We start from the raw sequence: 24,879 nt of genomic DNA on the forward strand, positions 1-24,879 counted from the left end.
TCATACATTACCATAAATCCACATATTCAACTGAGTTGCAAATTTAAGGGGTTGCAGTTGTAAGTTTTTCCTCTTTTAACAGTTGTAAGTTTGTACAATTACAAATGTAAAAATGTAGTAAATGAAGTCTTTTTTCGTTCAAATCGTTGACAGGCATCCCAGTTTTATTTTAAATGAACAGCACAGGATGTGTACGTCATATTTCAGCTCTTTTTATTTAATATTTATTTTTTTATTTATTTCTGTGTTTATGAAAAGAATAATGTACTGAAAGTATTAAAGTATTTTGTAAGTCTCATCTAAATTTGCGTCGTGTGTTCATTATGAAACCTCACACAAAATTATTTAACTGAAAATATTATTTTTTTAATAATAATAATAATTATTATTATTAACTATTGTGACGAATATGGTATTCTGTAAAAATTTTAGTAAATTATGTATGTTTAATTGGATGGTGTCTAATCTGTATATTTCAAGTTTCAAATGGTCAAAGTCACATTACAAAAATTATGTTTCTATTTGTATTTCAATTTGACGAAGTTTCATTGTAGGCTATTCGGCATCACACCTGTCATTGCCGTAATGTCCCCAAGAGGGCGCCATTACCAATCTCTACGATGATGACGCTTTTAACGTCATACAGCAAAGATGGCGACTTACTGAACCGCTCCATGCTTTATTGTTGTAAAATATTTTATCGTTATTCCACCCGATAAACTTTCTCGGTGATTGCAAAAATGTCAAGGTTAATTGTTAAGAATCTTCCAAACGGGGTGAGTATTTCTGATGTTAATAGACAATAGTGTAAGTGCGTTGTCAAATATACGTGACTCTACGAAGATTTTGATAAACTTTTAATCACACGTATATTATACATACAATCTAAAAAGTACCAGAAAGTACTATGGTGTTACAATGATTTTTTCCCCCACATGTTTTAGCCATGCTAATTGGTAATAACATGAATTTGACAATAATACATACCGTGGTACATCAATCAATCAAGTACTATGGCATTGCCATCTGATACCATCAATTTACCATGGTACCACCACAGTATTTTACTTGGAAGTGTTATTATTATCAGTAAGTTTATTAATGACTTAGAATCACTGTCAGGCTATAATTTATAAGCATTGTGGTTTTGAACTGTACACCGATCAATCACAACATTAAAACCTCCTGCCTAATATTGTGTAGGTCCCCCTCATGCCGCCAAAACATCACCAAACCCGCATCTCAAAATAGCATTCTGAGATGCTGTTCTTCTCACCACAGTTGTACAGAGTGGTTATCTGAGTTACCGTAGACTTTGTCAGTTTGAACCAGTCTGGCCATTCTCTGTTGACCTCTCTCATCAATAAGGCGCTTCCATCCACAGAACTGCCGCTGACTGGGTGTTTTATTTGTTTCTGGCACCATTCGGAGTAAATCTAGAGACTGTTGTGTGTGAAAATCCCAGGAGATCAGCAGTTACAGAAATACTCAAACCAGCCCGTCTGGCACCAGCAATCATGCCAAGGTCCAAATCACTCAGATCACAATTTTCCTCATTCTGATGGTTGATGTGAACATTAACAGAAGCTCTTGACCCGTATCTGCATGATTTTATGCACTTCACTTCTGCCACATGATTGACTGATTAGATATTCGCATGGATGATAGTTGGTGCCAGATTGTTGGTTTGAGTATTTCTGTAACTACTGATCTCCTGGGATTTTCACACACAACAGTATCTAGAATTTACTCTGAATGGTGCCAAAAACAAAACACAGTCAGTGAGGGGCGGTTCTTTGGATTGAAACGCCTTGTTGATGAGAGAGGTCAACAGAGAATGGCCAGACTGATTCGAACTGACAAAGTCTACAGTAACTCAGATAACCGCTCTGTACAATTGTGGTGAGAAGAATATCATCTCAGAATGCTATTCTGAGATTCGGGTTGGCGCTGTTTTGACGGCACGAGGGGGGACCTACACAATATTAGTCAGGTAGTTTTAATGTTGTGACTGATCGATGTATGTGAGGCCAGGTTTAACACAGTGCATGTAATTTATCAGATGATTAAAAACAGATTTTTTTTTCTGATATGTCTCCAGATGAAGGAAGATCGCTTCCGTAAGATGTTTGCTGATTTTGGGACGCTCACTGATTGTGTACTGAAGTTCAGCAAAGATGGTAAATTCCGCAAATTTGGATTTGTTGGTTTCAAGAGTGAAGAGGATGGCGAAAAAGCTCTGAAACATTTCAATAAGAGCTTTGTGGACACCTCCAGAGTTACTGTAAGTGCCTGACAAGTTCATGGAAGACCTCCAAAACCAAAGAGCTAAATAAAATTAGGACCATTAGGATTGTTTTCATGATGCTATTTTCATGGCAACTAAGCACATTTTCCCCAGTTCTCATTACCATAATGTGAAAAAAAATCTCATGTATAAAAAAAACTACATCATTGTAGTATTTTTTGAATCACCTTTATGTTATGCTGATTTTTACTTAAAAATAACATTATTGTGCCAGGACAGGAAGATTTTTATTACTATATAACTATAACTACAAACTCAAATAGAAAACTTCCGTCCACATCACAATAATGAGAGTTCAGGGGGGGTGTGCTCAGTTGTCGTGAAAACAATGTCACAATGCAAAACAATCTTAATGTTGCTTAATGAGATTTATTTTGGAAGGAAATCATTTATAGATGAACTATGTCTGAACACCAGTATCTTATTCATCATCTGTTTGAATAAGGTGGAATTCTGCACAGACTTTGGAGACCCCAACAAAGCCAGACCTTGGAGCAAACACACACAGCAACCATCCTCAAACAAAGCAAAAGAAGAACAGAAATCACATGAACAGGGAGAAAAAGATGAAAAGGTTAGCAAGAAAATCTCTTCTCTGGTGCATTTTCAGTTGCAATCAAGGTCACATTGATAATATGTTGTTACTCCAACTACACAGAATGAGAAGAAACAGAAGCAGCCACTGAATGTTCTTGGAGATGTAAGTTTGTTGCTCTTATAAATTGTTTTGTCATTGCATTACACAAATCATACTCTGGTAATCATGCAGATGCCCTTTCAAACGTAGTCTGATTGTAATCCTTAGCTTGAGAAAGACCAAGGCTTCCAGGAGTTCCTCGCTGTGCATCAGAAACGCACACAGGTGCCCACCTGGGCCAATGACTCTGTTGAAGCTGCTTCTGTTGGACCTGAAAAAAGGAAGAAGGAGAAGAAACAGAAAGCGGACATTACTGATGACTACCTAAACTTTGATTCAGATGAGTCAGAGGAACTGAGTGACGCTGAGGATGAAGAGGAGGATGCTGATGAAGAGGAGAAACAAGGTGAGAACTTTCCTGCTTGGTTTTTCTCACAGGAAGCAATACAACTTTGCCCACTAGATTGCAAAGAGCTAGTCTCTATGAGGTAATTGCTAAAGACTCCATGAAATTAACATTTTGTGGCTTTTACTCCATGTGTATTAGCTTTGATGCCATCCATATGTTAGTAAACTCCTAAAAGTTGAAATATAGCATCTACAAATACATTATATGGTTTCGCACTAGATGCCTCAAAGGAAGCCCTGAAAAGAGGTCTGTCTGACATGGACTATCTTCGATCTAAAATCGTGGAGAAATCAGATATGGTGGATGAGGATAAAGAGGAAGAAAGTGAAAGTGAAAGTGATGGTGACAATGCTGCTGATGACAATGAGGAGAAGGAAGAGGAAGAGGAGGAAGAGGAGGAAGAAGAGACCCCAGCCCAGCACACAGACAGTGCGTATGAGAGTGGTGACAAGGCAAGCAATCAGAAAAGCACAGAATCAGCACCGTCCCAGAACAAGGTTGGTTATATTAAACTGTGTGATATCAGTTAGGAATGGAATGGCTATTGGAAGCTCACTTGTTTGTACTGTTCTCTTTGCTCTGTGCTCTATTATAGATTAAGCCTTGCACAGAGTTTACAGTTAAACTACGAGGCGTTCCATTCAAAGTTCAAGAGGTGAGAGGGCTGCTTGAAATGATTATTTTGTTTGATGATTATAGAATTGACTTGCTAGTTTTTAATTAAGCAATAAGGTACATGAAGCAGTACTATATTGTAAGTATAATCACGGCTAAAGTACATTCTGAGCCACCAACCCCTGAAACAGTGACTGTATTCACAATATAGCACGTCCTCAAGTGCCTTATTACTCTTATAAAACTATTATTAAATAATACAAGTATTAAGGCCACAAATTTCAAAATTAAAACATGATCTAATTTAGGGTTGGGCGATATGGCTACAAAAATGATATCTTTATATTTTTTATCCTATTGACGATATCCAATGTATATTTTGATAATTATGTATTTGCGCTGAAATGACTCAAAAGTAATCAGAGGAACCATCATTTCATCCAAACAGCCATTGTAGCCAAGTCGATTCAATACTTAAAAGGCATTGAATAAAAATAAGGCAGGCATGTTTCCCACAGTTTTTCACTATGATAATTTTCATTGACATACACTTTTATATTAATATTTAATATACAATGATACATAGTAGCTTAATAAAAAAGCATTATTTACCTTCATATATTTTTACTAATTAACAAGATGTGCGAAAACTATTTCACTTAATTTTTTGGAACCCTGTTAAATATTGCATAATACTAAATTATAACTGTTGGACCCAGTCAAGTTTATTATTATAATATAATACTGAATTATCATTATTGTTTTGAGGATTAAATGTGTTTCATATAAAATTAATATTTTTTTGTCCTATTTACTTCACCCGCACATAGGCAGCGTTTATCTGTCTTTAATCGCAGCCTTTTGCTGCTTAATAATCACATATCTCCAAATCACCATTTTGATGTTATTTTAATGAATTGTGCAGCCCTGAAGGATCGTGAAATTAGTCTACTAATGCGCTATTTATGAAACGTATTGCCCAAATAAAAAGCATGTTAAATTATTCACGATATTGCTTAATGTTATATCATCAGCAAAATCATTGCGATTATATTGTGGCTATTCAATATATAACCGAGCCCTAGTTTCATTATGTATGTATTTGTAAAGTGCACAACTTCCACTGAAAGATATAGTCCCTGACATGTAAACAATAACAAAGTTATGCTATGGGTGCTGCACAGTAATGCACACAGTAGCTAGGTGAACAGGTGTGTTTCATCATAGCTGTGACTATATCATATTTTTAATATCCACTTTATTAAGTATTATAAGTTGTGAGCAATTGGTTCTATAATTTTTCATTTGTGTCACAGAAAATATTGCTTCCATAATTAAAAGATGTCAGTGGAAAAAATGTTTGTATTCTTTATAAACAACAAATAGGGGGGGCCCGGGTAGCTCAGCAAGTAAAGACGCTGACTACCACACCAGGAGTCGCAAGTTCGAATCCAGGGCATGCTGAGTGACTCCAGTCAGGCTTCCTAAGCAACCAATTGGCCCGGTTGCTAGGGTGGGTAGAGTCACGTTGGGTTAACCGCCTCGTGGTCGCTATAATGTGGTTCTCGCTCTTGGTGGGGCGCGTGGTGAGTTGTGCGTGGATGCCGCGTAGAATAGCGTGAGCCTTCACACGTGCTAGGTCTCCGCGGTAACGCGCTCAACAAGCCACGTGATAAGATGCACGGATTGACTGTCTCAAACGCAGAGGCAACTGAGGTTCATCCTCCGCCACCCGGATTGAGGTGAGTCACTATGCCACCACGAGCACTTGGAACGCATTGGGAATTGGGCATGCCAAAATTGGGAAGAAAATGGGAGAAAATCCATGAAAATGTTTTTTTAATAAATAAAAATAGGGATGCCTTGCTTTTAAATGATACATATAAGACATCTAAACTGGATTTTATTTTGGGGGGGAGGAACAACAGTACATTTTGTTTTGTTTTGTATGCCTGTCTAATTTTTTTCTGTCTGCCTGATTTATCACTTAAATGTAGAAACAAGTCCGAGAATTTATGACGCCTTTGAAACCAGTTGCAATTCGATTTGGTAAAAGCAGTGACGGTCGCAATTCAGGTAAGAACATCTGCTGTTCACTGTCTGTTGTTGTTTTGAGGATGACACTCTGGTGCCATTTGATTGATGTTGAATTTTCTGTGATAAGGTTACGTGTATGTGGACCTGCGCTCAGAGGCAGAGGTCGATAGAGCCCTACGACTAAACAACGACTACATGGGTAAGCAATATTTGACGTCTTGAGCTAATTTCTACCGATTTTAAAACACTGACACATTAGGATAGTAGTTAGCAATTTTAAGCATTTCTTAAAAATGAGCTCCGATGTTTCAGAAACTCGCACATGGTTTGAATGCGACCCATTAGAAATTTGAAGGGGTGCAAAAATAGGCTTGTTCTTAATGTGCATTATCTTTGTAAACCCACAGGGGGGCGGTATATTGAAGTGTTCAGAACTAACATCTTAAAAAAAGAGAGCTCTTCACAAGGAAGAAATAAGGAAAAAAGTTTTGTCAGTGAGTTGAGGGATGATGAGGAAGAAGAGGATGTGGCAGAATCGGGAAGACTCTTCGTCAGGAACCTGCCATACACATGCACTGAAGAAGATCTGAAAGAACTCTTCCTCGCACATGGTAAGTCATGTGACCAACATAGAATCCATGCTTATTACATGGTACACTACAGCGTGAACGTTAAGATGCAGGATGTTTCGAAAGCAAAGACATGCAACGTAAACATTATAAGTGTTAATGTGAGACTAGTGTGATTAAAATAGCTTGCTAACCTTATTTTTGTGCAAAATGTCCATTATTTCACCTCCTGTCCCATGTAAGTCTGCCAAAGCAACTTTCACATAAATCATGCAAGGATACAAGAAAGAGGCGTGAAGTAACTGTTCACATAATACAGTTTACATGATGAAAACTCTACCCACAGGAATAACATTAATTTACCAGAAGTTCATCTGCCTAAAAAAGTGGTCCCACCACTTAAAGGAAGATTGAGACTATTTTAAAGCTCAAATAACACAAATTTCGAGACATAAGAATTAATATAATTGTTTAAACAAAAATATAAGCTTCACTTATCTGATTTTACCCTCCAGAATGTCTTGCCCCATAGACTTCCATTCTAAGTGCATTACTGTATGACTATTGCTTGTTTTTAAAAACGTAGGGATTTGAATTTATTTTCTGTGGTAATTCATATTATATCACAGATGCTGCTGATAGATCTTAACTTGATTTGAACCCAAAACATTCCTTCAAGAGCAGTTCATGTTTTTAATGCACTTATGTCTCTCTCTCTCTCTCTCTTTTTGTGTCTCACCATTAGGTCCTCTTTCTGAGGTCAATTTTCCCATAGACAGTCTGACTAAGAAACCAAAGGGCTTTGCCTTTCTGACATACATGATACCAGAGAATGCCGTTTCAGCTTTGGCTCAACTGGATGGCCATGTGTTCCAGGTATAGATTTATTAATTTCACCGCATTTCTGTCTTTGTGGTTTTATTCGCTTGCTTATAAGTGTTTGAACTCTCCAGGGGCGGATACTGCACATCATGGCCTCAAGACTAAGGAAGGAGAAACCCGATGAAGGGCCTAATGCTCCTGGCAGCTCCTCGTATAAGCGACAGAAAGATGCCAAAGACAAAGCAGCCAGCACCAGGTCAGCATTTCATAAACTGTTATTGAGCTGAAAAACTTTATCGTAAAATTTTCTAGCTGTGTCACGATACCAAAATTTCATTAGTCAAAAGCAATATTAGTGGAATTACATGACTCTCTATACCAGCTTCAATACCACAGCAAAAACCAATATGCCACTGAACTTAAAAAACATAAATATTAACCAAATAATTTAAAACAATGATGTGTAGCATTCGTGTATTTGCCAATAGGGTAAATAATGCTTCGAGTAAATAGTCAGCAATGAAAAACAAAGAAAGAAATTAAGAATTTTGTAATTGAATGTAATTATTTTTCTTTTATCTTGATTTTTGTTTTATTTAATATTAATGACAAAATAGACGGTGGCAGTTCTATAAGGCTGCATATAGACTGCAAGACTGAATGCACCTGAGGTCAATCTGATATTTTGACACGCATCTGATTTTTTGTCTCACCTGTTTACATACCCTTGAAACAAACTGACTGTGTTTACATTAAAACCCCACCAAGATTTTGTTGGAGTATTTTGACCAGAAAAATGCATTTGGTGGTTCACACGCTAAGCTACATTATTGTGGTCATTCAGGCAGCCCTTGGTTGCTGAATTGAGTCGTTACTCTGTACTAATGATACTGCATAAAGACTTGTATCTTTACATTTTAAAACAAATTAGTGCTGTCAGTCGATTAAAATATTTAATCATGATTAATCGCTTTGTTTTTCATAGTTAATTGCGATTAATCGCAGATTTCTGAAGTGCTGAAATTTGACTATATATACAGCACTTTTCTTCCTGTTAAAAAGCATTGCATGATTCGTGCCGCATTGAACTCCACATGAAAAGCGCTTACAGAGAACATCTTGTTTAACTTTTAGTGCTGGCACTTTGCACGTAAATGATACTTCATCCAAATTGTCTGATAAGACAGAGCTGAATAAAACGTTAGAATCTAATGTCATATTGGTACATCCGTTAATCGCGTTGAAGAAAAATGTATGCGTAAAACATTTAAAATTAATTGCATGCGTTAAAACGCTAATTACGACAATTATTTTAGAGACCGCTCTTAAAAAAGATACATTTTATCGACTGAAGTACTGGTACACTTGACTTCCCTACTATGTATGTTCACTGTTTTTGTGTTTGTTGCGTAGCTCTCACAACTGGAATACGCTGTTTTTGGGCACGAGTGCCGTGGCCGATGCCATCGCTCAAAAATACAACACTACCAAGAGCCAAGTCTTAGATCATGTGAGTACATTGAACTTAAATGATTGTGTCTTGTTTCTCAGAGAATATTCCAGTGAGCATGCCTTGGTTTTGTGTTTGTGTCTGCAGGAGTCTGCGGGCAGTCTGGCTGTGCGGATGGCCCTTGGGGAGACGCAGATAGTACAGGAAACCAGACAGTTTCTCCTGGACAACGGAGTGTCTCTGGACTCATTCAGTCAGGTATAATGTGTGCTGTAGACTCACATGTAATTAAAGGTGAAGTGTGTAATTTATCAGCATTCAAATACTTTGTCCTATTCAAGCTTAATATGCAGAATCAACTAGAAGTCTAAATATTTCTTTGTTTTAGTGAACCACAATTGCAGACCACTTTGTATCTGCATAAATCATAGATTTGTATGTGTGTGTTTGTATGTAGGCGGCAGGCCAGCGCAGTAACTCTGTGATATTAGTGAAGAACTTGCCCTCAGGAGTGCAGGTCGAGGAGCTGGAGGCTCTGTTCTCACCTCATGGATCTCTGGGAAGAGTTCTACTTCCCCCTCTGGCCTCACTGCTATAGTGGAGTTCCTAGAGCCCACAGAAGCCAAACGGGCTTTCATGAAACTGGCATACACAAAGGTAAATGCAAGTGTATTTGTGATGGCCAGGCCTGAGCAATTTAAAAACAAATTTTTTTGGGGGGATATTGAGTTAGGTACGAGATGATTTTTGTGCCTTCAGTTAATTAAGCTTGAACAGGTGATAAACACTGGTATGAGGTAATACATTATTCTCACTCTCTAGTTCCTGCATGTTCCCTTGTATCTGGAGTGGGCTCCTGTAGCTGTGTTTACAACACCCAGGACAACTAAAGCAGGTAAACCTACCACACTTTCTTTCTTTCTTGCTTGCTCACTTTTGTGGTGTTTGTCTTGCTTTTAATGCTTATTTTGTGCTTTTGTGCTTTCACGTTTTCCTTCTTGCTTTCGTGCTGTATTTTGTGCTTGCTTTAATTTGCGCTTCTTTGATTTCATGCTCTTGCACTTTCGTGCTTTGTCTTTCTTTCAAGCTTTCATCCTTTTGCACACTTTCTTTCCTGTATTTTGCTCCTTCATTTGCACTTTGCCCTTTCTTTTGCCGTCTTTCACACTCTTGTGCTATCTTTTTGTTTTCTTATGCATACTTTTGCTTTTTCTTTCACTGTAGTAGTGGCTCTGCTCATTCTTTTGCACTCTTTTTTTTTGCCCTCTCTTTTGCTTTCTTTTGCCTCATTCTTTCACATTTTTGCAGTTAATTCAGCCTTCATCAACTTAACATACAGACTCAATCAAAACCTTGTTTCGCACTTAATTTCAGATGAAATTCAACATTAGTTTGAAAATGTCCCATTGACGGCATGTTAGCCATTCAGAATTTATCTGACAGTGATGATGTCATATTTGCATACTGTATTGTAGGGCTTGGCGGTATGGTGAGATACATCATGGCGACGAAATTAAATGTCAAACGGTAGAGATTTTTCTATACTGTCTGTATCGCGATATGTAAATATCTGTGTGCGCAACGCTCCTGGCTGCACGTGAGACTGATAGCGAGAGACAAACATGGAGAAAGACGAACACAGAACGCAGGATGAATCCAAATCAAGTCAAAGTCAGAAATGTATTTTTTGCATTTAAAGGCGCCGTTTTCTCACGTTCATGGATGAATGTGTTCTTTCTGACTTGTGCACAGTGTGCATGGGGGGAGAGCGCACCTCAGGTTCTAATCACTTTACATTCCGAGAGAAAATGAGGAAGAGCTCGTTAATAAAATGCTGCATTCTCTATGGTGTGTAATGGACCCCCCCTCTAAAAGCCTCGCTGCTCTTTATAGTGTTGCTGACACCGTCAAGCTTTCCTACACGCATCTTTACCTCCACAAACACATAGGCTATATAGTTGCTGAAAAAGGTTTTCAGTGTCAAGTGGAAGGCTACATTCAAAACTCCATAAATTCAAAAATGCTGATATTAAGTTACAGAGAAGACTTTTTCTTTTTTCTTTGATTGAAAAACGATGCAAAGAAAATAAAACAGATCAATTATTATTTTAAGAATTATTTATTGATTGAGAAAGTTTTTTCATTGCAATGGACATGACAGGTGTACCATTAGGCTACTTTAGATATTGTTTAAAAAAAAAAAAAAGAAACTCTCATTATTTGTTCAGAATTTTTGAATCACTTTTCATCAAAATAGGCTATATTCCTATATCTTTATCAACCAAATCTTTTAAGAATATTAATATATCATTTTTTACTTATCGCCCACACTATCACATGGATATTTGATATTTTTTTTTTTTGATTTTCCCCCCAAAAAATCACGCTATCGTGATATATACCATTACCGTGATATAACATTACTTATACCATGATATAGAATTTTGGTCATACTGCCCACCCCTACTGTATTGTAATTGATCTTCCTTTGCCGCCTTTCAAGCACTGAGCGTAACAGTCTGGCTCCGTAAGTAAAGATCCCATAAATTCTTCCATAGACAAAATTGACTTTCAACGATAACATGTAAACCTTTACAGACGGACCGACCATGAGATTTGAAGTTGTTCATCGATGGTATATACTTGCCTTATTTCAACTTCATTGTTTAAAAATCAGGTTTGATAATGTAATTCCTGTTGAACAACTACATTACCCGTGGTCTAGCAGAGTAAGCTTCACCAATGAGAGAACCGCGGCCAACATAGCCCACAAAACCTGCCTCAGTGCTGCATTTTCTGTAGGTTTGTCACTCTATCTGTATGTTCATCCTGTCTTGTATACCTTAATCTTCTCAGAGTCTGAGAAGGACAAATCAGCTGAGAAAATGGATGCAGTGAAAAAGGTAGAGGAGGAGGAGGAGGAGGAAGATGATGATGAAGAGGAGGAGGATGAGATTTTGCCTGGCTCGACCCTCTTCATTAAGAACCTCAACTTTAAAACCTCAGAGGAAACATTACGAGAGGTGAGGACAGAGTTCACAAGCATAAGGTTAAAGGGTTTGTTGGTAGACAGAGCTAAAGAGTTTTTGGTAACACTTTAAAATATGTTGCAATTCTTTAACGTTAGTTTATGCAGTAGGTATCATAAACGTACAACAGTTTTTTTGTATTTTATTTTTTTATGCATTTACTAATCTGGTTTAATGTTAACCTCTTAAACCTGGAGCAGCCTCGGTAACGGGCCCTCTAGGGGGCGCTGATCATGAAGAAAAAAATGGTGTTATTCAACAACCACTTGCTTGATCTGCACAAAATAGGTGTTGTTTTAAAGCTTAGACTCTTATCTTTACAATGAATATAGCTGATCTGACCAATTCTAAAATACTGCTTTTAAATTTGCTGCTAAATTAGAAGTGTTCCATTTTCAGAATTCGCAAATTTGCGATCACAACAATCATATTTAGAACCAGTAAAAAGATACAAAAGATCACACAGGCATGTGTCATATATCTTTGGAAAGGTCTTCATTAGTAGAATATAAAAAGCAAATTTGTTTCACTTAGAGACCAAACTACAGTGAGTATTAGCGTGTGAAATCCACATGTATAATAAACAGATAAACAGAATTTTGTAACATTTTGTTTTTTAACTTCATGAAAAATAAACATGATATAGAAAATGTCATATCACAACTTACAGCACATGATTCTGAATCAATCCAGATGTGTAGATACTCAAAGAGTGTCATGACTGCTATGGTGGCTGATCGCTAATGGCGTCTCTTTTACACTTGAAAGTGTACATTTAAGTATGTATTAGTATATGCAGAAACATTCATCTTGAGTAATAAATGCTGTAAAAATATTGTTCATTGTTATTTTATGTTAGCTTCATGTTACAGCGTTACCCAGTTGTTGTTTTTTTTTTAATTTGATTTTTTTATATTTACTTAGATTTTGAGGTTTGCCATGATGGTTTTGTAATTATTTTTGTAGTTCTGAAGTTTTCAGCCATATTAGTCTCACCATATGGTTTTCATTGTGTTTTATTGACAGACGTTTTCTAAATGTGGTGTGGTGAAAGCCTGCACAATATCAAAGAAGAGAGATAAAACAGGTTTGGTTTTGCAGATTTTGATCACAACATGCCTATTTACCATGATTAAATCTATCCGTTTACTTACTGTGCTGCGCAAGTACATTTTCTATTTCCTTTTTTTGGTTTGTTTTTCATTTCTTTCTCTTTGTCTTTATCTCATCTTGATCTCTCATCTCCTCTCTTTATCTCTCTCTCTCTTTTTCTCTCTCTCAGGTAAATTGTTATCAATGGGTTATGGCTTTGTGCAGTATAAAACTCCAGAGGCAGCACAGAAAGCCATGAAACAGCTGCAGGTAAATGACCATCTGCCACTATTTCATTGCAGTATATATGCCCACGTATGATGCTTAAATATTCATGTGATGAAATTCATTTAGCCATCTTTTTTCATTACTTTTTCTTGCAGCATTGCACAGTTGATGAGCACCAGCTTGAGTTGAAAATATCCGAAAGAGAAGCCAAGTAAGATTACATTCTTGAATTTTGTGTCCAGCATATAAGGTGTAAGAGAATTTTCAGTGTGCTATTGCTGAATCGGCACCATTTGTATTAGGGATGAACTTTAGTGAGCATTAGTACTGGCCCAAATTAGTGTTTTATTTTATTCTGTCTAAATTGGTAGATATTGCTTGCATATAATATCAGGGCTGATTTTTGCCATTTCAAACAGTAAGTTCTATTTTTGTGGAAAGTTACAAAAGTATTCTGCAATTATTTGATTTCAGTTGAAACATAAAAGAACGGAGCTTAAGTGTGAATAAAAACAAATTAAAAAAACTATGGATTTATAATATCCATCTCATTGGTTATCGGCCATATTATAAAAATAATTATCGGCCCTTTTTTTTTTATTGTTATTGTTATTATTATATGTTATTGTGCTTCTTTCATATGCCCTTCACTTTCTGATTTGGCTGACCATTGGTGTCATTGACAAACACTCATGGTTTTACTACATAGCCTTAATTATAAATTGAAAACAGTTTTCCTGCTGTCGCTGCCACAGGTCAGGTATGACTCAAGCCAAGAAGAAAAAGCAGACCGCCAGGAAACAGACGACGTCTAAGATCCTGGTGCGAAACGTACCCTTCCAAGCTACAGTGAAAGAACTGAGAGAACTCTTCTGGTTAGACATGTTTTTATATTTAAAGACTATTTATGATTTCATGTGTATATCATATACTAAGTCCTGTAACTGGTCGCATTTTCTTTTTAGTTTCTCAGCATTTTTAATCACCTTTTTGCCTTCAGTAGTTCTATTTAAATGGTCCCACTGTGTGACAAATTAATTATATTAGTAATTCACACTTTTTTTTTTTTTGTAAGGGTTAAACTTTCAGAAGTGTAAACATCTGCGTAATGTGTATGAGCGTTTAATGTTTATAAGTATGTCATTTGAAGCAGGAAATATGTTTTTATAGATCAGGTAATTTTCAATTGTGTTCCTAATTGATATACCTCAAGGTGCCTGTTTATCATTAACATTGTACCCTATAGTATGAGGTGTGATTTGAAGTGCAGGCGTTTTATAAAGGTTGTCTTTTTATCAGTACATTTGGAGAGCTGAAGACTGTTCGCCTGCCAAAGAAAGGGATTGGTGGAGCCCACCGTGGTTTTGGCTTCATTGACTTCCTCACTAAACAGGATGCCAAAGTAGGTGCATCTGTCTCTTTATCTTTCTGTTTCTCTTGTTAATCACACATTCTCCTGAAAACATAGGTAACCTATTATAATTAACTGTTTTTAGTATGTCCAAAATATCAATCGTTTATCAATATTCCAATCAGTGTATGCCAGTTATAATCCCAACACAAGCTAAGAGCGGTCTTATTTTGTACACTTGGCTCTCACAGAAAGCCTTCAAAGCGCTGTGCCACAGTACCCATCTTTACGGCAGGAGGCTGGTGCTGGAGTGGGCAGACGCAGAGGAGACTGTAGATGATCTGCGACGGAAAACTGCTCAACACTTCCATGGTAAAATATCAGCTTTGTACAGACATATAATCATTAACCCTTTTAGAGTTTTTAAAGATTTCCTGTTTCATTGGCATACCCAAAATTATATAACTCGACAAAAAAATAAGGAGAGTCAAGTGTTTGGTATCATTTAAAGAAAACTTTTCAAATATTTTAATTATGTAGATTATGATAAATTCTGAGACTCTCAGCCTAAGAAACTGCTGAAAAATCACATACACACACACAAACTTGAGCCAAAAATTTACTTTTTTCTGATTTGACATTCTATATCTCAGGGTGTAAATAAGGTAGCTCTGACAAACTTTTTGTTTGTTTGTTCCCAGAGTCACTTGTAACTGAATTAAAGTTTGTGTTGATACGACAAAGCAATATAAAAGTATTACAAAAATTAATTTATCCTAGTATCCAAAAACATCTCCAAGTGTCCAAAAGCCTCTCCAAACTAATAAAATATAATAATTGTACATAAGAACTACTTACACAACAATGACTAAAGGTATGCTCTCTCTCCAAAGCATGCAGGCATGAGTAATGAGATCTCATTCAGTTTCATTCTGTGTCATTTGAGCCATCGTTGAGTCTGTGTCATGTACTTGGTGCCAACTCCTTGTGGCAATATGTAATTAGATATGTTCAGTTTATTTTTCATGAAGTTATAAGCGAAAACGTGGCATATAAGCAACACCTGTTTACATGTAACATGTATGTCAAAGATATTAATTAGCTACAGTATTACTTGCTATACATTTGTCCGTGAGTAAAACAAATAGGCTGGTTGTATTCTACTCTTGTAGAACTTTCTAACTACATATGACTCATGGCTATTTGATCAGTGTAATCTGTATGTTTTTAGTGATTACAATAAAATGTGCAGTGCAAAATTATTAATAAATGATCAGAATTGAACACTTCTGATTGGTCTGCAAATTTCAAAGCATAGTTTTGGTCATAATGCCTACATGCATTTTAAAGTACAAGCTTTAAAACAATACCTATTTTGTGTTGGTCAAGACTGTATTAATATTTTGATAATTATTTGGTGTGCCCATCTGAGCTTAAAGGGTTAACAAGACTTTCGTGTCAAAGAAACGGTTGCAAGCACTTTTTAGGAGAAACTCAGTGTAATGTCATCTAGCTTTTCCAGGAACAAGCTGTTTTTCCATGTAGCAGTGTAGCGTGAAAATTTAATTAATTGCACAAACAGGCTTACAAACAAATTGGTTTGTTTGAATGGTTAATTTAAATGAAGCCATAAAATAAAATTAAAAAACAGATTTCACTCAAGTCATCACTCAATAGTTTTCCTAGAAATCCATACATGGTTTTTTACATCTATTTTTTTCAATTAACATTTTTATTGATTCATAGACTTATCACAAAGAAAAAAACCACAACATATATATAATGAATAACATTTAACATTAAACCCTCACTATTACCCCTCCCCCAAATACCTGTAAAACTGAGATCTTGGAATCCCAAAAAGTTTAACCAAATCTTCAAAAGATCTCAACACTCCACTCTCATATAGGTCACCGAGTGTAGTAAGCCCCCTCACAATCCACTCTGACCAGCAGAAAGGATGACCTATTAATACATCATTTAGGGTTCAGCCATTTGCTTGAGGCAACATTTAAATAAATGTCTGAATTAAACACTCCGAGTGCAAATGTGAGATAACGGGGTGTAACTTAACTTCTCCGATTAGTTTGATAGAAAGGTTTTGCAATGGCGAAATAGGGGCAAGAACTTCCTGTTCAATACAAAACCAGGGAGGGGCTCTCTCAGGTGGAAGCGACCAATGAGTCAGATGTCTGAGACTGAACGCATAATAATAAAAAAATGTTTTGGTTAGGCCTAGCCCACCTATGTCAGTTGGCCTATGCAGTTTACTGAAATGTAATCTGGGAAGTTTACCATTCCAAGTGACGGGCTTCGCTATGCCATCAAATTGCTTGAAATAAGAGAGGGGGACATCTACAGGGAGAGATTTGTAACAGGTAGTTAAATTTTGGAATACAATTCATTTTAATAACATAAACCTTCCCAATCATAGATAAATGTAATGAAGCCCACCTGCCCTAAATAAATCAGACAAATTTGCTGGGAATAAAATACTCAAATACTTAATGCCCTGTTTGGGCCACTGGAAGGTGACCAACTGGAAAGCCGTTACTGGGCAGTACGCTGTCAGAGCCAAAGCTTTGGATTTAGATCAATTGACTCTGTATCTTGAGAACTTGAGAATAATACTGTGGAGGCAAGGCATAGATCTAGTGGGGTCGGAGATGAATAAAAAAATATCATCTGCATAAAGCAAAAGCTTATGGATTAGGGAAATTGGACGATAACTTTTACACTCACTTGGATCTTTATTTATTTATTTATTCTCCCAATTTGGCATGCCCAATTCCCAATGTGCTTTTAAGTCCTTGTGGTCGCGTAGTGATTCGCCTCAATCCGGGTGGCGGAGGACGAATCCCAGTTGCCTCCGTGTCGGAGACCATCGACCCACGCATCTTATCACGTGGCTTGTTGAGCGCGTTGCCACGGAGACATAGCGCATGTGGAGGCTTCACGCCATCCACCGCGGCATCTACGCACAACTCACCACGTTCCTCACCGAGAACAAACCACATTATAGCGACCATGAGGAGGTTACCCTATGTGACTCTACCCTCCCTAGCAACCGGGCCAATTTGGTTGCTTAGGAGGCCTGGCTGTAGTCACTCAGCACACCCTGGAATTTGAACTAGAGAACTTCAGGGATGGCAGCCAGCTTCTTTACCACTGAGCTACCCAGGCCCCGGATATTTGTCTTTTTTAAGAATCAGACTGATCCAGGCTTGTGTCATGGTTGGCGGAAGCTTTCCATTCTTTAATGATTCCATATGCACTTCTTAAAAAAGTGGGGCCAATTCTGTAGCATAAAATCTAAAAAACTCAGCGGCAAAGCCATCTGGCCTTAATTACCTCGCCAAGCTTCTCAAAGGTTATCTCAGTTATCTTTTGCTCATTTGTCAGTTTAGGGAGTTCTAATGGTTCCACAAAATGTCTAATATCTTCATCAGTAGACGAAGACGTGGAACTATAGAGATCAAGATAGAATTCTTTAAAAGCATTATTAATATCAATGGTCGAGTTAAATATTTCACCACCAGCAGATTTCACTGAGGGAATGGTAGAAAAAGACTCTCTCTGCTTTATATATCTAGCCAAAAGCTTCCCTGCTTTGTCCCCCAACTCAAAGTATGTCTTGCCCTGAATAGCCAAAACTCCACCTTCTGTGACAAAATAGTATTATATCTGTATTTCAATCGGGTCAATTCTCTGAGGCCATCAGACGACATTCAGCGCTTCAGCTCTGCCTCTACAATTTTAATATTCCCTTCCAACTCCACGAGTTCTCGTGCTTTGGATTTTTTAATGAATGAGGCATACTGTATGATTTGACCCCTAAGAACCACCTTAAGTGCCTCCCAAGCCACGCCCACAGAGGATACTGAGGACCAGTTGGTCTCCATATAAACATTGATTTCAGCCTTTAACATTTGTTGGAAATCAGGATTTTGCATTTCTTGATCTATCGGGGATAGATGCGTTTCTTGAAGAAACACTATATCATATTTCTTTCATTTAAGAAAATAAATAACCTTCCTTCGTTTTATGGGGTGCCCCTACCCATTCACATTCCACGTGGAGAGAGACAATCCACTCATATTAACATTTGACATTTGAGAAAAATAGATTGTGTCAAAAATTTAATTATAAAGACCACCCAAAAACCCAAACTTCCCCCCGAACCATACAAACAGAAAAAAGAAAAATGTGTGCATTAACCCCACGCACGACAGCGCCAGCCGGCATCCATCCCTCTAAACTCAAACAGTCAATTTACGCCTACGAGTGCCACTCCAGCCGCTAGGCAGAACCAGCACAAAAAGAAACAAAAAAAGGTGCCCAGCTTCCTCAGACGGTCAAGTGAATGTTCAATGAGTCAGGCGCACTTTGCTGCAACGTGAGAATCACACCATGACTCACTCATTCCATTGACTTTATGAAGGACAATGCTTGCTGTGGGCATGTAAATATTTTGCGGCCATCCTTAGCATCTATTCTCAGTTTGGCCGGGAACATCAGTGCAAAAGCGACCTTCCATTGATGTAAGAGTTTCTTGCATTCCTTGAATCGATCACATTTCTCTCTTGTCGAATTCGCAAAGTCTAGGAACAAGAAAATGTTGTGACTAATTCCCTCTCCGAAGACTCCAGATAATCGATCTGTTTTTTGACGTCCCCCATTCTTGTAACCAACTCCGAGAACTTAGTCTCCATGGCAGTGATCGATCAACGTATTACAGCAAGATCCTCCAAGTCAGCAATGACTTTTGCCAGCATTGCCAACATGCTCGACAGTTGATGCTGGATCTATCCCACCGCACCGTACAAACCGAGTCCCCGGTCTGCGGCCTTGTCAGGGGTATCAGCTTGAGCACTTTTGAGTGTCTTTTAATGTCTCCAGAGCCTGAGGATTTTGAATTCTTTGACATATTGTCTTCATAGAACAGTTATGGAACAGGGTGTATCAAATCTCACCGGTTTATGACCCAAAAAGTATTAAAAACTAGCAAAGTGCGCAGAGCTCGCCATTCACACGTCCAACCCTCACGATGCCACACGACTGCCTGGGTATGATGCTTCTGGTGACAAAGGCTAGAACAATTATGCTGCACAAAAATAGTATCTGAACACCAAAAAAAAAAAAAAAAAAACACCACTTGCACTTGTGTTTTCAGGACATTTCCTTTTACATCTATTTTTGTAGAAAAACATTTAGTCATGCTGATGCTTATCCCCATTTTCGATTCAGTTATATAAATAACTGTTTTTTGTTGTTGTTTTTTTTGTTTAATTGTATTTAGTATGACTTGACCTTTTTCCATGGAACATGATAGGTTTAGAAGAATGTTGATGCTGCTCTTTTCCATTCAATGAAAGTGAATGGTGACTGAGGATTCTGCCTAAAATCTCCTTTTGTGTTCCATGGAAGAAAGTCATAAATAAATAACAATACTATATATATATATATATATATATATATATATGTGAATCAGAATCAGCTTTATTGCCAAGTATGCTTACACATACAAGGAATTTGTCTTGGTGACAGGAGCTTCCAGTGTACAACAATACAAAAACAATACAAAAACAGCAGCAAGACATAGATAATAATAAAGAATAAAAAATAAAAACAAATTATACACATACGTACAGACACACATACATATACACACACACACACACACACACACACACATACACATGGGTAGTGCAAATCTAATACAAATCTGTTATGTACAGTGCAAATATTTTTTTTGTTTTTTTTTCTCTCAGAGGAATGAAATGGCAGAAGAGGTTGGATGTGTTGGTTAAATATAAGAAAGACTAAACTGTGTATTGCACATAGTTATATATATATATATGTATGTACAGTGGTGTGATTTCTTATTTTTTTGCATGTTTGTCACACTTAAATGTTTCAGATCATCAAACAAGTTTAAATATTAGTCAAAGATAACACAAGTAAACACAAAATGCAGTTTTCCAAACCTACATGGCCCTGTGTGGAAAAAGTGATTGCCCCCTAAACCTAATAACTGGTTGGGCCACCCTTAGCAGCAACAACTGCAATCAAGTGTTTGCGATAACTTGCAATGAGTCTTTTACAGCGCTGTGGAGGAATTTTGGCCCACTCATCTTCGCAGAATTGTTGTAATTCAGCCACATTGGAGGGTTTTCGAGCATGAACTGCCTTTTTAAGGTCATGCCACAGCATCTCAATAGGATTCAGGTCAGGACTTTGACTAGGCCACTCCAAAGTCTTCATTTTGTTTTTCTTCAGCCATTCAGAGGTGGACTTGCTGGTGTGTTTTGGATCATTGTCCTGCTGCAGAACCCAAGTTCGCTTCAGCTTGAGGTCACGAACAGATGGCCGGACATTCTCCTTCAGGATTTTTTGGTAGACAGCAGAATTCATGGTTCCATTTATCACAGCAAGTCTTCCAGGTCCTGAAGCAGCAAAACAGCCCCAGACCATCACACTACCACCACCATATTTTACTGTTGGTATGATGTTCTTTTTCTGAAATGCGGTGTTACTTTTACGCCAGATGTAATGGGACACACACCTTCCAAAAAGTTCAACTTTTGTCTCGTCAGTCCACAGAGTATTTTCCCAAAAGTCTTGGGGATCATCAAGATGTTTTCTGGCAAAAATGAGACGAGCCTTAATGTTCTTTTTGCTCAGCAGTGGTTTTTGTCTTGGAACTCTGCCATGCAGGCCATTTTTGCCCAGTCTCTTTCTTATTGTGGAGTCATGAACACTGACCTTAACTGAGGCAAGTGAGGTCTGCAGTTCTTTGGATGTTGTTGTGGGGTCTTTTGTGACCTCTTGGATGAGTCGTCGCTGCGCTCTTGGGGTAATGTTGGTCGGCCGGCCACTCCTGGGAAGGTTCACCTCTGTTCCATGTTTTCGCCATTTGTGGATAATGGCTCTCACTGTGGTTCTCTGGAGTCCCAAAGCTTTAGAAATGGCTTTATAACCTTTTCCAGACTGATAGATCTCAATTACTTTCTTTCTCATTTGTTCCTGAATTTCTTAGGATCTCGGCATGATGTCTAGCTTTTGAAGATCTTTTGGTCTACTTCACTTTGTCAGGCAGGTCCTATTTAACTGATTTCTTGATTGAGAACAGGTGTGGCAGTAATCAGGCCTGGGTGTGGCTAGAAAAATTGAACTCAGGTGTGATAAACCACAGTTAAGTTATGTTTTAACAGGTGGGGCAAACACTTTTTCACACAGGGCCATGTAGGTTTGGATTTTGTTTTCCCTTAATAATAACAACCTTCATTTAAAAACTGCATTTTGTGTTTACTTGAGTTATCTTTGACTAATATTTATACTTGTTTGATGATCTGAAACATTTAAGTGTGACAAACATGCAAAAAAATAAGAAATCAGGAAGGGGGCAAACACTTTTTCACACTGCTGTATGTATGTATGTATGTGTATATATATATATATATATATAATGTGTGTGTGTGTGTATATACGGTATATCTATAAAACTATTATAACTTTGGTATTGTGATTATTATTAAATATTTATATGTATTAAATATATATAAATAAAATAAACATTTAATAAAGGTACATAAATATTTATGTACCTTTAGTATACCTTTAGCATATAGATATATACAGTATATCTATATGCTGTATATGTAATTGAGATCCTCATTGTTTTTGAGCCAGATAAATACTGCTCTTATTTTTTTAAATAATTACAAAATATTAGTAATTTTGTAGTCATAATTCAAAAGATAACGCTTAAATGTCTTCAAAATTGTGAACTACTTTTTGTTAATAACAGTAGTCAAACTAATTTTTCAACAGGGTTGTTTGACAACTGTTTATCTACTACAAATTATGAGTAGCTTGGCAAACTAGCTACAGTTTTGCAGTACCCTCCCCCAATACTGGTTCCAATTCATATGAAATCTGTTCCCTTTTTAAATTAAATTAATTAAAACAAATCTGATCACAAATCTACCTTCCAGTCATCTCTCATTTTTTACTCTATCTCAGACGCTCCTAAGAAGCGGAGAAGGGCGGCGGTGTTAGAGGGAATCTTGGAGCAGATGGAGGTCGGGGAGGAAGATGGCAAATGAACAGCAGCTGTCAGTCACCTACAGCATCAATAAGAGAGTAAATCATCCAGTAGAACTCCATTTATCTCTGTTATGACTGCGTCTTAAGCAGCTGCTTTGCAGTCTCTTCAGGAATCTTTCCTTTTGGCCCCAGATGCTCCCAATTAGCTTTTTATTAGATGCTCATACATCATCCCTGTTATTGCTGTCAGTGAATTAAAAACAGCTTCTCCCTACAGACTAACTCCGGTTGAAGGTGAACTCAACGACTGAATCCTCTGAAAATATGCCTGAAGGCCACGTTACCTTTAGCTGTTTTTAAATAGTCACAGAGGGCCAAGACATTTCATACTCTGCTGTGTCACAGCTGACTTTGAAAAATCACAATGGTGATTGATGCAATAAAAATAAATGGAAAGTAAATATTTGATGTTGCTTTTAACATCATTTATCAGCATCAAGTATGTTTATTGTCTTCATGATTAAAGGGAAAGTTCAAACAACATGACAATTTTGTCATCATTTACTCACTTTCATGTTTCAAACCCGTATGATTTTATAGGTTAGGCAGAATGTTAGTCTCAGTCACCATTCACTTTCATTACATCTTTTTTTCTGTACAATGAAATTGATTGGTGACTGAGGCTGTCATTCTGCCTAACATCTCCTTTGTGCTCCATGGAAGAAAGTACATCCTACAGGCTTGGAACAACATAAGGGTGAGAAAATGACAGTATTAATTTCGGATAAACTATCCCTTTGCATAATAATTGTACACCTATTTGTATTCAACAAATGACAAGTGCTTTCATATTGTTGGGTTCATACTGTATTTATTGGTGTGACAATAAATAGTTTTGTCTGTAAAAGAAATTGTTCCTATTTTAGGGTTGTAATCATACTAGAAACCTCACGTTGTAAAAAATGCTATTTGTACAGTTAAGAGGTTAAAACAGTCTTGGTCTACACAGAGATGCCTTACACACCATGTAGTGGACATTCTAGTGTACTGCATCACAAAGGGTTTTGCAAGGAGAATTGCATGACATCGTTATAATGTTGCTTCAAATCAACCTGTAATTTTATCTGTGGTAAAATCATATTCATCTTATTTGCTCTTTCAATTGTTTCTTGATGCATTGAAGGGATATTTCATCCAATAATTAAAATAAGTTCATTTGCTCACTTTTGTTTTAAACCCAAATTTCTTTATTCCACAGAACACCATTTTTTCCTCATTTGTCATTTGGCCAATAATGACAAAGCAAGTTTGAATATGTGCAAGTGCAAATGTAATTTGAGAGCTATTGAGGAGGGGAAGATTATCAGTGAATAATGTCTTAAATTTCAGTCTGTTTCTCACGCAAAGTTGTTGTAGGGACTACTTTTATGGTGCTTTTGGAATTTGACAGTCTGTGGTGTCTATATACATTCTTTACATTGGAAAAAAGCTGCTTGGAGATACTTCAAATAGTTTATTGCTGTTCCACAGAAGTCATATGGGTTTGGAACAACATGAGGGTGAGTAAATGATGGTGAGCTATCCCTTTTTGAGCACTTTATAACTACATTTTCTCTTCTGTGAGTCCATCACATCTAAAGCACCCAACAAAACGTCTGTGCAGCCATATGTAATTATGTAAACTTTATTTTTTAACCCAGTATAAATGGATAACCTTAGAGGAAAAAAGCAGTATGATCAATAAATGGATCTCTGATAAACCAAGTAGTTTAGTGGAAAGTACTGGTTTCAAGAAGACCGTCTGGCTATGGTAGACACACCAATACACATCTTAAGATATGGATGACTGCATTGTATCCTTCGTCAAAAGTTTGTCAGTACCTAATGAATTAAGATGGAAATGGATATATCCATATTCGGAGCCATGTTAAGCTAAGAAATGTCTATTCTTTAGATAAAAACAGAGATGAGTTTGTAGGAAACTTTGATGTGTCCACTTAAATATAAATTATCTGGAATATACAAAAAGTATTTACATATAATTTTTTTTTTTTCACTCAGTCTTAGAGCTCCATATGTCCTTTTAAGCAGTACTTCTACTATTTGCACTTCAATATATGACAAGCTACTTTACCGTAGTCCCACATGGCATTAAAAAAAACAAAAACAAAAAAAAAAAAACAGCCTTAAGCCTCTACATTAGTAGAAGTCAAACATACACACACATGTACACATTGTATTGCCTTGAAACAATGGAAAAACAGCATACGGCTGTTATAATAT

At 37.0% G+C, this 24,879-nt stretch overlaps 1 protein-coding gene across 1 annotated transcript; it reads left to right on the forward strand.

The window, feature by feature from the left end:
- Positions 1 to 644: 644 nt before the first annotated feature.
- rbm19 (RNA binding motif protein 19) lies at positions 645 to 23,831 on the forward strand. The gene is given in 25 exon segments (XM_051705893.1): positions 645 to 776; positions 2,102 to 2,284; positions 2,754 to 2,882; positions 2,967 to 3,008; positions 3,114 to 3,351; positions 3,574 to 3,851; positions 3,950 to 4,009; positions 5,967 to 6,045; positions 6,134 to 6,205; positions 6,414 to 6,617; positions 7,321 to 7,451; positions 7,529 to 7,653; positions 8,811 to 8,907; positions 8,995 to 9,105; positions 9,305 to 9,425; positions 9,428 to 9,504; positions 9,670 to 9,742; positions 11,704 to 11,870; positions 12,903 to 12,963; positions 13,159 to 13,238; positions 13,352 to 13,407; positions 13,952 to 14,071; positions 14,496 to 14,598; positions 14,799 to 14,919; positions 22,573 to 23,831. Coding segments are annotated over 25 exon segments (2,847 nt in total). The 5' UTR covers positions 645 to 740; the 3' UTR covers positions 22,656 to 23,831.
- Positions 23,832 to 24,879: the final 1,048 nt, after the last annotated feature.

Source organism: Myxocyprinus asiaticus, chromosome 9 (assembly GCF_019703515.2).
Source record: "Myxocyprinus asiaticus isolate MX2 ecotype Aquarium Trade chromosome 9, UBuf_Myxa_2, whole genome shotgun sequence".
Taxonomy (NCBI): Eukaryota; Metazoa; Chordata; class Actinopteri; order Cypriniformes; family Catostomidae; genus Myxocyprinus; species Myxocyprinus asiaticus.